This window comes from Arabidopsis lyrata, assembly GCF_000004255.2.
Source record: "Arabidopsis lyrata subsp. lyrata unplaced genomic scaffold ARALYscaffold_8, whole genome shotgun sequence".
Lineage (NCBI taxonomy): Eukaryota > Viridiplantae > Streptophyta > Magnoliopsida > Brassicales > Brassicaceae > Arabidopsis > Arabidopsis lyrata.
In genome coordinates this window covers 14,314,276-14,327,611 of record NW_003302548.1, presented here as the reverse complement: position 1 = coordinate 14,327,611, position 13,336 = coordinate 14,314,276, and the positions used below count along the sequence as shown (strand labels likewise).

General features: G+C 31.9%; 1 protein-coding gene across 1 annotated transcript; it reads left to right on the top strand.

Moving 5' to 3' along the window:
• Positions 1–7,188: 7,188 nt before the first annotated feature.
• LOC9300170 (respiratory burst oxidase homolog protein C) lies at positions 7,189–12,890 on the top strand. The gene is made up of 11 exons (XM_021023012.1): positions 7,189–8,332; positions 8,418–8,574; positions 8,655–8,703; positions 8,786–8,899; positions 8,970–9,401; positions 9,483–9,872; positions 9,962–10,173; positions 10,254–10,356; positions 10,443–10,516; positions 11,835–12,358; positions 12,455–12,890. The coding sequence occupies exons 1-11, from the start codon at positions 7,777–7,779 to the stop codon at positions 12,562–12,564; spliced, it is 2,721 nt and encodes a 906-aa protein (XP_020878671.1). The 5' UTR covers positions 7,189–7,776; the 3' UTR covers positions 12,565–12,890.
• Positions 12,891–13,336: the final 446 nt, after the last annotated feature.

The window sequence follows — 13,336 nt, the reverse complement described above, 5'->3', positions numbered from 1 at the left end:
TCAATCAAGATTTTTTAAAAGTTTGTTAAAGTTTGGTGTTATTAGTTTAAGGGGGGCTTATTGGGATGTTGATTTCTAAAGACTTTTAAAATTTTAAGATTCTATTGTTATTGGTTTGTAGATTCTTATATTCTTAGTAAAATCTCATGTTATTGGTGTTGTGATTTTGCAATTCAATTAAAATATGGTGTTATTGGTGTATGGATTTTGTAATTCTATTTAAAATATTTTGTTATTCAAAAAATTGTGTATTTATTGATTTTGCAATTCTGTCAAACTCTAATGTTATTGGAACAATGATTCTTTACATGTTTACTCATTAACAACAACTTTAAAAATACTCTAGTTATCCTATGTATTCTAAAAACCACTCTCATTTCCACTATCTAATCATCGACTCCAAAATAGAAAACAAACACAAAAAATCCAGACATTCCATCCATATATATAGCAAACAAAAACCGTATCAAAACAAACAGCCATGTTCGTTAAAAGAACAAATATCAAAACCGATGTAACCAAATTCTCAGCTATTTCATTAACAGCTTTTCCATAATATAATACAAAAAAAATGTATCAAAACTATGATGAAGGAACAAAAAAATAGTTTTTGTACCTTTGCTCGCCACAAATAATGATTGGAGAAGATGAGTTTTTCTCTACGTCAAACCACCATTATAAACAAATAATCATTCCTTATTAAAAGATAGAATATTTGGAAAGCAAGCATATCAAATATTTTTCTAATAAATTTTTGAAGAAAAAAATCACCATGAATCTACGACAACCCCATAAAATTATTGTAATGATTTCACAAATTTGTGTAAACAGATTTATAAGAATCCACAAAAATCTTTAAAGATTTTAAAAATCTCTCAACTTTTGAAATCCACAAAGTTTACACAAATCAACATCCCAATAAGCCCCCCTAAGATTTGTAAAAAGTAATCTAAAATCTTCATAGATCTGGAGTTATTGGATTTATACTTTTATAAAGTCATTAAAAGTTTTGTGTTATTCAATTACAACAAAAGAATCTATGATTGTTAATGAATTAAATTATTATGTTATTGGTTTATGACTTTCTACACTTTTCTTCACAAAACAAAGTCATGAAAAGTATCATAAAAATAAAGAGATTGTTTGGGAAACTTTACAAGATTATGAAATACTAATCAAAAAAAAAAAAAAATACTAATCAACAAGATTATAGAAAACTCTCAAAAACTCTCTAACAATAGTTTAGAATCTTTCATTTATTTACTTTCTATCATTTTATTAAACTATCTAATCTATAAATCAAATTTATCTAGTGTGAGACTTATTAGAAAGAAGCCCAAAACGAAATATGGGCTGAATTGGCCACTTAACCCAAAATACATAATATCTATAGCAATCTCAATAAATATATTTTTCACCTCTGAACAGTTGCGTCTTTTTATTACAACCTTTTGTTTAAATATTTACGGTAATTTTTTTTCGATTGTCTCTTTTTATCGTATCTTTTCGTTGAAATATTTACGGTTATTTCTTTACAATTGTGTCTTCTTATCGCATATTTTCGCTAACTTATTTACGATTTTTTTTACAGGTATATTTGTTCAATTACAGTCATATCTTTTCAGTTTACGGTTGTGTCTTCATAGTTGCATCTATTCATTTAAAATTACGTCTCATATTATATAGATTTAAATTTTGTTTTTAACTAAAATATATATTTTACGGTTGTTTTTTTCAAAAAGTTGCAATGTGAATAAATATTTTCTATGGTTGTATCTTTTTATCGTAACACCTTATAAACAATTGCGATTGTTTAGTTGAACCATTACAACATTTATGTTTTCATAAAAGTTGCATATGTTCAGTTTTTAACTATCAAAATTTTGAACATTTTTTTTTTTGTTGCAACCTTTCGTTAAGTTTTTTTTTAATAACTACAAAATATGATTTATGGTGGTGTTGTTTTTTTTAAAGTAGCATCTATTCAATTTTTAACTAAAAAAATATACATTTTCTGGTTTTGTTTTTTAGAAAATTGCATCTGTTCAAAGGTCGCAATGGTTCGTCAAATAAACTTTTTCATTTTATTGTTGTGAAAGTTGCATCTTATCAATTTTTAACTGTAATATATAAATTTTATGGTTTTGTTTTTTAGAAATTTGCATTTGTTCAAAGTTGCAACGGTTCATTTTTTATAACTATAAAATATAATTTACGGTTGATTTTTTTTAAAAAGTTTCATATGTTCAATTTTTAACTATATAATAAAAACTTTATAGTTTGTTTTTTTGATAGTTACATTTGTTCAAAGGTTGTAACAGCTCATCAAGAAACGTTTTCATTTTTACAGTTGTGTCTTTATAATTGTATCTATTTATTTGTAGTTATGTCTCTTCATTATATTCATTTTTGCTATCTAGTATATATATATATACTTTGTTATCTATATTATTATTTTGTTTTTTTCCTAAATTACTATCAATTTTGGTTATTAGTTAATTTTTTCCGAGGATTGTCTCTCTTTAACATAACTTAATTTAAAATATTGCGTATTTTTTATCATAATGTTTTGTTGAATATATTTATATAATTATGTTTAGAACTATTTATGATCATATCTTTTGACCATAATAATTTTGAATAATAATATAAATCTTAATAACTGTTTCTGAGGGTTACGTCTCTTTATCATAATTTTTGTAAAATATATTATTTATTGTTAAAAAAAAAATTCTTAAAGTTATCTCAATTCATTATGATTTTTTGTTTGGTATTTTTTTCATTAAAGATTTTTGAAATCCTTTCCCCCGCAACATCGCGGGGGTCTGAATCTTAGTTTAAATAATATTAAAATAAAATAAAGTTGGAGAGAGAAGGAAAAAAGAAAGGAGATGTTTCTTAGTTAAGAAACGAACCTAACAAAAACTGGACAAATGTCATTTTATTACTGATTCATATATTAAAAATAATTAAAATATATTCTTACAACTCTTCCTCTCTTGCGTTGGGGGTGCTCTAAGTAACTTCTTAGCTTTGTCAGGAGGTATGGGCGTCGTCGAGTCATATGAAAAAGAGAATGAAAATGGAAACTATCAGAACTCAGAGAATCAAACAACGTTCTTCTATTATCCAAGAGGTATTAGCTTTCTTTATTTGAATCGCTTCTCATGGCTTCTTATCTTCTTCTGGGAAAAATGGGTTAAAAAACCCTCAACTTTTTTTGTGGGTTTTTAAACCATCACCTTTTCATAAATGGTAAAATAAACCCTATTATTAATAAAGTCAATTTAAATGCAAAAAATTAGTTACATTAAAACATAAATAAATATGAACAATTTGATTTAGGAATTTTCTTCTAAAATTCTTGTTTACAATCTTTTGCTAAATTGAAATTTTTTAAGTATGATGCAGAAAAGTTAATTAATGAAGTTGTATTCGGTTGTGTTACGAAAAATTATGTATAGAAATTCTTATACCGAAGAGAATATGAGTTTATGTTAATAAAGGTGTATTCGGTTCGATCACACAAATATACTAATGTGAGACCAAACCAAATTTTATAATACTACAAAAAGTACATGAATTTGCACATCAAAATATTTTTGTTGGACGAACAAAATAAGATTTACTAACAGTAATTATATATATATATATATCATGATATACTAAAACTATAATATAAACTATATTTAGTTAATCGTTATTTAACTATATTTTATCCAAAAACTGAAAATTCGAACAAAAAAAAAATTAAATGTGCTATTTGCCTAATGGTAACAAAAGTTATTTGTGTAATCTCAACTAAATTGTGAATGAATTTTTATAGCGCAAAAACCTTAAATTTAGAAAAACAAATTACAAACGAATTTGGAAAAAAAAAATCATATATTAATTTTTTTTGTTTTTAATGTTTAATATAACGATAAAAGAAAATTAAGTTGAGTTTACTCATATTAGGGTTTATTTTACTCATATTAGGGTTTATTTTACCACTTATGAAAAAGTGAGGTTTTAAAATTCCACAAAAAAAGTTGAGGATTTTTTACATGTTTTTAGGAAAGGTGAAAGTTTTTTTACCCATTTTTCCCTTCTTCTGCATCTCTTTTTCTTTCTTTTGTGTATCTTCTTCATGGCTTCTCTTCTTCTTACTTATTTTTTCCCCAAAACTTCTTGCATTCCAACAAGGATTGTGATGCAGAAACCTAAATCACCATCTTTTCTATTGTATCCCAAATAGAAAAAATCTGAACTTGAAACAAATTTTTTTAGCGATTTTCTAGATGGTGTTGCTAAACATTTGTATTTACCAAGTCACACTAACTTGGTAAGTTACAATATGTGGAATTTGGTGAGTGAAAAGTCACTGCTTGAAATGGTGGTAGACTATGAAAGAGGTGATGAAGAAAGAAGTTCTAAATACACATTTCAAAGCTTAAGTGAAGAGAATGCCAAGATTATCTTGTTGGAGAAGAAGTTCTTATATCTCTTAAGTGAAGTGATATTTGAAGAAGAAAATTTCTTCTTCAATCTCATACAGATGAAGAGAAGAGAAATTGAAGAAAGGAGAGATTGATGGGTATCAAATAGAGTTGGTTATAAGTGTCACATGGATGCAAAAGATATTTTAGGGAAGTAACTTGTTCTTGCCACTTGCTTCATTGACATTAGAATTTTTGCTAAGATATGTGTTTATATCAAGAAGTTTTATCTAATTTGTATTTATTTGTTTTTCACCAAAATTGATTTTTTTTTGCTTTAGGTTAAGATTGAAATGTTATTACTATGAAAAGATCTTGTAATTTATTTGCTGTGTTTGGTGGTAGGATGATGATGAAGCCACTATATGTTGTTGTTCTCTGAAAACGGTTGATGTGGAATGCATTCCTCCCAAAAAATTGAAGGTAACTAGTTTTACTAATGGGAAGTTGAGTTGGTTTTCCATAGCCCAATAATATATATTAGCTCATAATTTTTAAACAGATGGAAATGAGATACAACATAAATTTTACCAAACAAAGCTCAGATGCCATATAGTTACACATCGAAATTTTACAAATCTACTTGAGATTCTCAAAGATTATTAGATCATTGGGATTAATGCTAAGAACTAAAAGAATATTTGCTACTGATTATACATCTTTGATTGAAAATTTTCGAACTCGGATATATATATATATAGCTTAGCTATTGTTGGGTACAAACCAACGTTCCAAATCGGAAGTTTAGAAAATAAGTTTCTAATATATAAGTAAAGTCCAACTACAATTAGTATGAGACCTTTTGGGAAGAAGCCCAATAACAAATCTGTGCGGACTTGAGCATGTAGACCCAAAGAGGACAATATCATACTATGGAGAGTTGGATTGGGTATGGAAAGCCCAATAAATGGTATCAGAGCCTAAGTTGAAAAAAAGTGGACCTAAGGATGTAGGCTAAAGTTCGGTGTGGGAGAAGTCCTCAATTGTGACAAGAAGGTGCCTCAAGAACTTCGCGAATAAACAAGTGTCGAGTTAGGGTCTCTAGGTTTCGCTGAAGAGGAGGCCCAATGTTCGTGGTCCTTGGTTTGAAGGGGAGATTGTTGGGTACAAACCAATGTCCAACATCAGAAGTTTATAAAATAAATTTCTAATATATAAGTAAAGTTCAACTCCAATTAGTATGAGACCTTTTGGAAAAAAGCTCAATAACAAATCCGTGCGGACTTGAGCATGTAGACCTAAAACGGACAATATCATATTATGGAGAATTGGATTGGACTTGGAAAGCCCAATAGCTATTATGTGTCATACTTTGTAAATCTTAAATTCACAACTTTTTAAATTATACTATACTAGACATCAATCAACCATATATAAGTTTAAGTTAGATCTCTCTAAAAATATTCAGATAATATATAAAATAGCCAATAATAATACTTCAAAAACTATGTTTTACATGCTAAGTATATATGTTATTTGAAATGTTATAAACTTTCAAGTGCTACTATATAATAAAGTCAATGAAATGTATTATTACATTTCTACTTCTATCTCTGTATTCATATTCGTCTAAATTATCTCGTAACAACGATTTTTAAAACTATATTTCATTATGTAAAATTTATCTTGCGGTTAACTATAATAAAAATTTGATGTACTTAATATATGTTCACCTAGTAAAACCACACAAATTTTTGTCAAAACATACAACAGTTTAAGTTTGTCAATAGTATACCAACAATATTTCACGATGAATCTAAATTCTAACTGCCGTAATATTTGTGGAGTTTTATGAACGTAGTTCTACGTACATCTTCGTTAAAATATGTTACATATATAATATATCTAGTAATTCACAAACAAGGCTCAAGTCACTCCTATTTGTTTTGAGGATGCGGTGGTTTGGCTAAAGACTTCCTCTGTTGACCAGAATATTTCTCTCATTTTAAAGCTCGCCTTTCAAGCCTCCTTGTACCTAGTCTGGAAAGAAAGGAATTCGAGGCTCCACATGGCATCGTCGAAGCCTCCCACTGCATTAATCCTCAAAGCTAAAAGCTTAATCAGATGTCACCTTGATCTTTTAACTAGGGCCCAGGCAGTTGTACCTCCAAGAATCTCTCTTCTTGCTTCATGGTTTGGAGTGTTTCAATAGTAATGTGCTCTCTTTGTATGTTTGTTTGTGTTGTTGTAGGTGTTACTCTGATAGGAGGCACTGTGTAATTCTAGGTTTCCAAGCTTTTTGGGTCTATTATCAATGGTAAGTATTTTTTTTTTTTTAAATATATATATATATATATATCTAGTACAACAAATATCTAAAATGGTTACACTTTCATCAAGATTATTTTTCTTTCTTTAACATAAGAATTACTACAACATTTTTTTGTGTCGTATGAAATTCATCTTTAAAACATGGTTGTATTCATGAAATATATGTTTGATATTTTAGTTGCTAAAAATTCACAGCTATTGTCGCTCTTTGGTTGTAGTGATACTATGTGTATGATCAAATTTTACTTGTACATATGAAGATGGATCCTCCATATTCTATGGGCTGTTTTTTTTTTTTTAAATGCAATTTGTACTTTGTTTTGATCAAATACATTTTCATAATTCTCTGGACTTCCAATTAATATTTTTTAAAAATAAGTTTCAAACAGTCGCTATGGACTTGTTAAAAAACAGTGGACTATTGCTTTAATTCTTAAATAAAAAAATTAGAGAAAAAACTCAACTTTGTTATATCATAATATTTGTTTTTTTCTCAATGTATGGCATTACAAATGCACGTTACAACCTCAATTAGTTGATATTTGATAAATATTTTGCATCACAAATGACAAAGTTGGTGGGCCAAGTCCGACCACGTCTCTCTTCTTTATTCAAATTCTTTTACTCGTCGCTCCTCTCACTATTTATATAAATCCATTTTCTTCTCAAAATAACATCCAGAAGTTTTCAGAGAGAAGAATATTTTCCCGGAAAATTTCTCTCATTTTCTCGGGAAAATGTTTACTCTGCCTTTACAAAATTTCCTCTGAATTAGTGAGAGATTCCATAACCAGTTTTGAATTTCTTCTTCCACTTACTAAATTACACATTCTTCAATTTTCTCTTCGTTATAACTGCCGGAAAACTTCTGCGTTTCTCTCATTCCGATCTGATTTTTTTTTTCCCGAGAAAATCAACTTAGAAAATGCAAAAGATGAGTTAATTCGCCATCATTTTCCGTTTCTTGATTTACTTTACCGGTGACTTTAGACGGCGAGGAGAAATTTTCAAGTAGAGTGTTGAAAAAATGAATAGAGTGAGTTTTGAAGTGTCAGGAGGCTATCACTCTGATGCAGAAGCCGGAAACAGCGGTCCAATGAGCGGTGGTCAATTACCACCGATCTATAAAAAGCCGGCGAACTCCAGATTCACGGCGGAGAACAGTCAAAGAACACGTACAGCGGCGCCATACGTGGACCTCACGGTAGATGTACAAGACGACAGAGTCTCTGTACACAGCTTGAAAATGGAAGGTGGATCTAGCGTTGAAGAGAGTCCGGAGCTTACGTTGCTGAAACGGAACCGTCTTGAGAAGAAAACAACGGTGGTGAAACGTTTGGCCTCTGTTTCTCATGAGCTTAAACGCTTGACATCGGTTTCTGGTAGTGTTGGTGGGAGAAAGCCACCTCGACCGGCTAAGTTAGACCGGACTAAATCCGCCGCAACTCAAGCGTTGAAGGGACTTAAGTTCATTAGTAAAACTGACGGTGGCGCGGGCTGGAGTGCCGTGGAGAAGAGGTTTAATCAGATCACCGCGACTACCGGTGGACTACTTCTTCGGACAAAGTTCGGTGAATGCATAGGTAAAGACTAATGTTATAATTTTGAATGTTTTTTTTTTGTAACAGAATTTGATTTGAAAGTTTGAATGAAAATTTGGTAATGTAGGGATGACTTCAAAGGATTTTGCTTTGGAACTGTTTGATGCATTGGCTAGAAGAAGGAATATAACAGGGGAAGTGATTGATGGAGATCAACTAAAGGAGTTTTGGGAACAAATCAATGATCAAAGTTTCGATTCCCGGCTTAAAACATTCTTTGACATGTACGGTTTTCGGTTTCCGATTTTTGTTTCTTTTACTTTCTCTTCTCTAGAATGTGAATTTGAAATTTATGATAATGCAGGGTGGATAAAGATGCTGATGGTAGACTAACAGAAGACGAAGTTAGAGAGGTAAATATACAGAGTTTTATAAGTTATATCTGCTCTGTTTCAGTGTTAACTCTGTTTCTGATCTTGTTGTTGTGTTTCACAGATTATCAGTCTTAGTGCTTCTGCGAATAATCTATCTACAATCCAGAAGAGAGCTGATGAATATGCAGCACTGATCATGGAAGAGCTGGATCCAGACAATATTGGATACATCATGGTAAGTAATTAGCTTGATTTTACCATATTGTGGCTGGAGTCTGAAGCATTTATCGTGAATCTTGAAACAGTTGGAGAGTCTTGAGACTCTGCTTTTGCAAGCGGCAACACAGTCTGTGATAACAAGTACTGGGGAGAGAAAGAATCTGAGCCATATGATGAGTCAGAGGCTTAAGCCGACGTTTAACCGCAATCCATTAAAGCGATGGTACCGTGGCCTTAGATTCTTCGTGTTAGACAACTGGAAAAGATGCTGGGTTATAGTACTATGGCTCATAGTTATGGCTATCCTCTTCACCTACAAATACATCCAGTACAAGCGTAGCCTGGTGTATGCAGTGATGGGTGATTGTGTATGCATGGCCAAAGGTGCAGCAGAAACAGTTAAGCTGAACATGGCTTTAATTCTCTTACCTGTTTGTAGAAACACCATCACATGGCTTAGGAATAAGACCAGGTTGGGTGTTGTTGTCCCATTTGATGATAATCTCAACTTCCACAAGGTAAACAACAAAAACGAACATATCTTAAAACATGTTCTGTTTCAGGATTTTCTTATGATGAAACAATGCTTAAAACATTAGGTTATAGCGGTGGGGATTATAGTTGGAGTAACGATGCACGCCGGGGCACATTTGGCGTGTGACTTCCCGCGGTTACTACACGCAACTCCAGAGGCATATAGGCCTTTAAGGCAGTTTTTCGGGGATGAGCAACCGAAGAGCTACTGGCATTTTGTAAACTCGGTGGAAGGTATCACCGGACTCGTAATGGTTTTGTTAATGGCAATTGCATTCACACTAGCCACGCCATGGTTCAGAAGAGGGAAGCTAAACTATCTTCCAGGACCATTAAAGAAACTAGCTAGCTTCAATGCCTTCTGGTACACTCATCATTTGTTTGTCATAGTCTACATTCTTCTTGTTGCTCATGGGTACTACTTGTATCTCACCAAAGACTGGCACAACAAGACGGTACATTAACTTTAATTTAGCTCCTTTGAATCATCACAAGTTACATAAGTTGTTACTAATATATCATTTGGTCATGAAAATTGTTGCAGACATGGATGTATTTGGTGGCACCAGTGATTCTATACGCGTGCGAAAGGTTGATAAGAGCATTCAGATCGAGCATCAAGGCGGTGACTATTAGAAAAGTAGCAGTTTATCCAGGAAACGTGTTGGCAATTCACTTGTCAAGACCTCAAAACTTCAAATACAAGAGCGGTCAATACATGTTTGTTAACTGTGCTGCTGTTTCTCCATTTGAATGGTATGAACCAAACCGATAACTTCATATAGTGCATCGATCCTTACATATACCTAATGAGTGTTCACCATGATGTAATGCAGGCATCCTTTTTCAATCACATCTGCACCACAAGATGATTACCTAAGTGTTCACATTAGAGTTCTTGGGGATTGGACAAGGGCTCTCAAAGGAGTCTTCTCTGAGGTTATTACTATAAAGTCTTTAACGAACCAATCTTTTTTGAATTTAAAGAGTTAGATATGAATGGTTTGCTTTGTCTGATGTTTCAGGTGTGTAAGCCACCTCCGGCAGGAGTTAGTGGTCTGCTCAGAGCCGACATGTTGCATGGTGCAAATAATCCTGAGTAAGTTAAAATCCTAACCACTATATCTTGAAAAATGTGATCCATGCGTCGTTATCTTAATTCTACACGTAAATGACTAAATCATGCTATAGAGAGGATAGGTTCTCGAAGTTTTTTTAGAGGATGAATCGTGAATCGTGATATCCACTTAATTAGGAAAAGCATTGTTGAGTATTTTGGTATATAAAGGGTAACAAATTCAAATAATGTACCTAATAGATTATAATAAAGTGGTGTGGGAGACCACAACTAAAACAAACTATGTACCTAACCAAATATCACTATTTTATTTAGGTGATTGAGACGCATTATTTGGTTATATATCATGCAAGCACGATGTTTTTGCTTCTCCATGTGACCGCGTAAATCTTTGGGTTGCAATATCTTATTTCTCAACTTTTTCCTTAAAAAACATTGCAAGGTGGTCGGATAATTAATTGTGCTAGGTCAATATTCTACGTTTTTTAATAAATATTTTGCATCACGTCAATTATATTGCCAATATATATGGTTTATTTACTTTATCAAGTTCCCATTTTTTCTAAATAAAAAAAAAAACAATAAAACAGATGCTGACTTTTCAAATGGTCTTCGTAGTTTCCTATCTTGGGTTTGAGCCTATCTAACTTTGAGGGCACATCACATGTAGTATAGATCCAGGTGTACGAATATACTTGCATATATACTTCATTAGTTTTGGATAAGTGTGATTATATTATTCTACTCATTTCAGAATTCTAACGTGAAATTATTTTTTATAGATTTTTCTTTTGGTGCTAGTAAAAATGATAACTACCTAATCATTATATCATAGTATAGAGTAAGACAAAAAAAACAATGTCACAAGGGAAAGTGAACATGACATTCACTAAAAAGAGCTTATATACATAATTAATCAGTAGTCATACTTTTTTTTTTTTAGTCATACTTTTTTTAATCTAACTATATTCAAAGATATTAGATAGGAGATGTGTTTTTAATCAAGTGGTTAAGTCCACTTGACTCCGCCTTTTCCATCGGAGTTCGACTCCACTAAGTCGCGTTATTCCGCGTAGTAGGGATTGGCTATGGATCGGGCTTTGTCGATCCAAAGATGTCAAAAAAAAAAAAAAAAATTAGATATACCGAATTTTGAAAGATCTTAATGTGAATATAATATATAGATATATTTTGATTTTTGACAAAATATTAGTTACGACCAAATTGTTTGATTTCTTTATAGGTTTTACCTAGACAATTTCATCTAAGTTAATTTCTTGTTGAGCAATATATAAAAATATAATGACATTTGCTAATGTCAATGTCCCTTATTTCACAGCTTCCCGAAAGTCTTGATCGATGGTCCATACGGTGCACCAGCCCAAGACTACAAGAAATACGAGGTGGTTCTACTAGTTGGTCTCGGGATTGGAGCCACACCAATGATCAGTATCGTCAAAGACATTGTTAACAACATCAAGGCCAAGGAACAAGCCCAACTCAACCGAATGGAGAATGGAACAAGCGAACCACAACGAAATAAGAAAGAGAGTTTCAGGACACGTAGGGCTTACTTCTATTGGGTTACCCGTGAGCAAGGCTCTTTCGATTGGTTCAAGAACATCATGAACGAAGTCGCGGAACGAGATACCAACCGCATCATCGAGATGCATAATTATTGTACAAGTGTCTATGAAGAAGGAGACGCTCGTTCCGCACTTATACATATGCTTCAGTCACTAAACCATGCAAAGAACGGCGTTGACATTGTCTCTGGAACAAGGGTTATGTCCCATTTCGCTAAACCTAATTGGAGAAATGTTTACAAACGTATAGCTATGGATCACCCTAACTCCAAAGTTGGTAAGTTCACATCTTTCTTCTCTACTATGCTCGATCGCGGTTATATAGAAATGAAAAGTGATATAGGACTAAAGAATCTTGATTTGGTATGTGCAGGAGTGTTCTACTGTGGAGCACCAGCATTGACAAAGGAGCTAAGGCATTTAGCTTTAGATTTCACCCACAAGACAAGCACCAGATTCTCCTTCCACAAAGAGAATTTCTAAAGGAGAAACAGAGTTAAAAGGCATAAGCAAAAGAAGAAAAGAAGAAGCATGCATGAGTTGTGATTTCTCGTAATTTCACTTCCCCTTACTATATTTTTTTCTTAATTAATATTTGTATACATATATATACTCTCTTGACTGTAGCTTTTCCTTATATGCTTTTTGATCGTATGTTTAAATTGTTTTTTTTTTTTTTTTTTTTAATTCTCTTGAGAAGTGTAACAACGTTAAATATATTGACGAGAAAAACGGTGCAAAAAGAAGCAAAGGTTTTAAAAGAGAAAATACGTTTTAGGAGTGTTGAGACTTAAGCTCGAAGGCTCAAACTTTTTTCTTTTTCTTTTTTTGTCATCGCTCAAAGTCTCGGACTTTTCACGTTTTTGTAGATTTAGATTAAATTATATTTGTAGCCTTAAACACTGTTTATCAGTTGTCTTACTCCACGACGTGTTATTATGTGACACTTAAAAGTCTAAACCATATAATCCTTCACTTGAACTTTAGTTGTTCTCAAAGTAAAGGGAAAAAAAAAATACAATCATGATCACTCAAGTCTCGAAATGTGTAGTGATTTAGTTAGATAATAATATGATATTCGTAGATGGTTACAGGGCGAATTGAATTGAATGTACTAGAAACCAGTAGTTTAGCTGAACAATGTTTTTTTTGTTAAATGTTGAACAATGATACAGCGTATTTTACGTTAATAATATTTTTTTTTTCCAAATTTATCATTAGTAAAATACTCCCTTTACATGTGCTCTCTGGGACT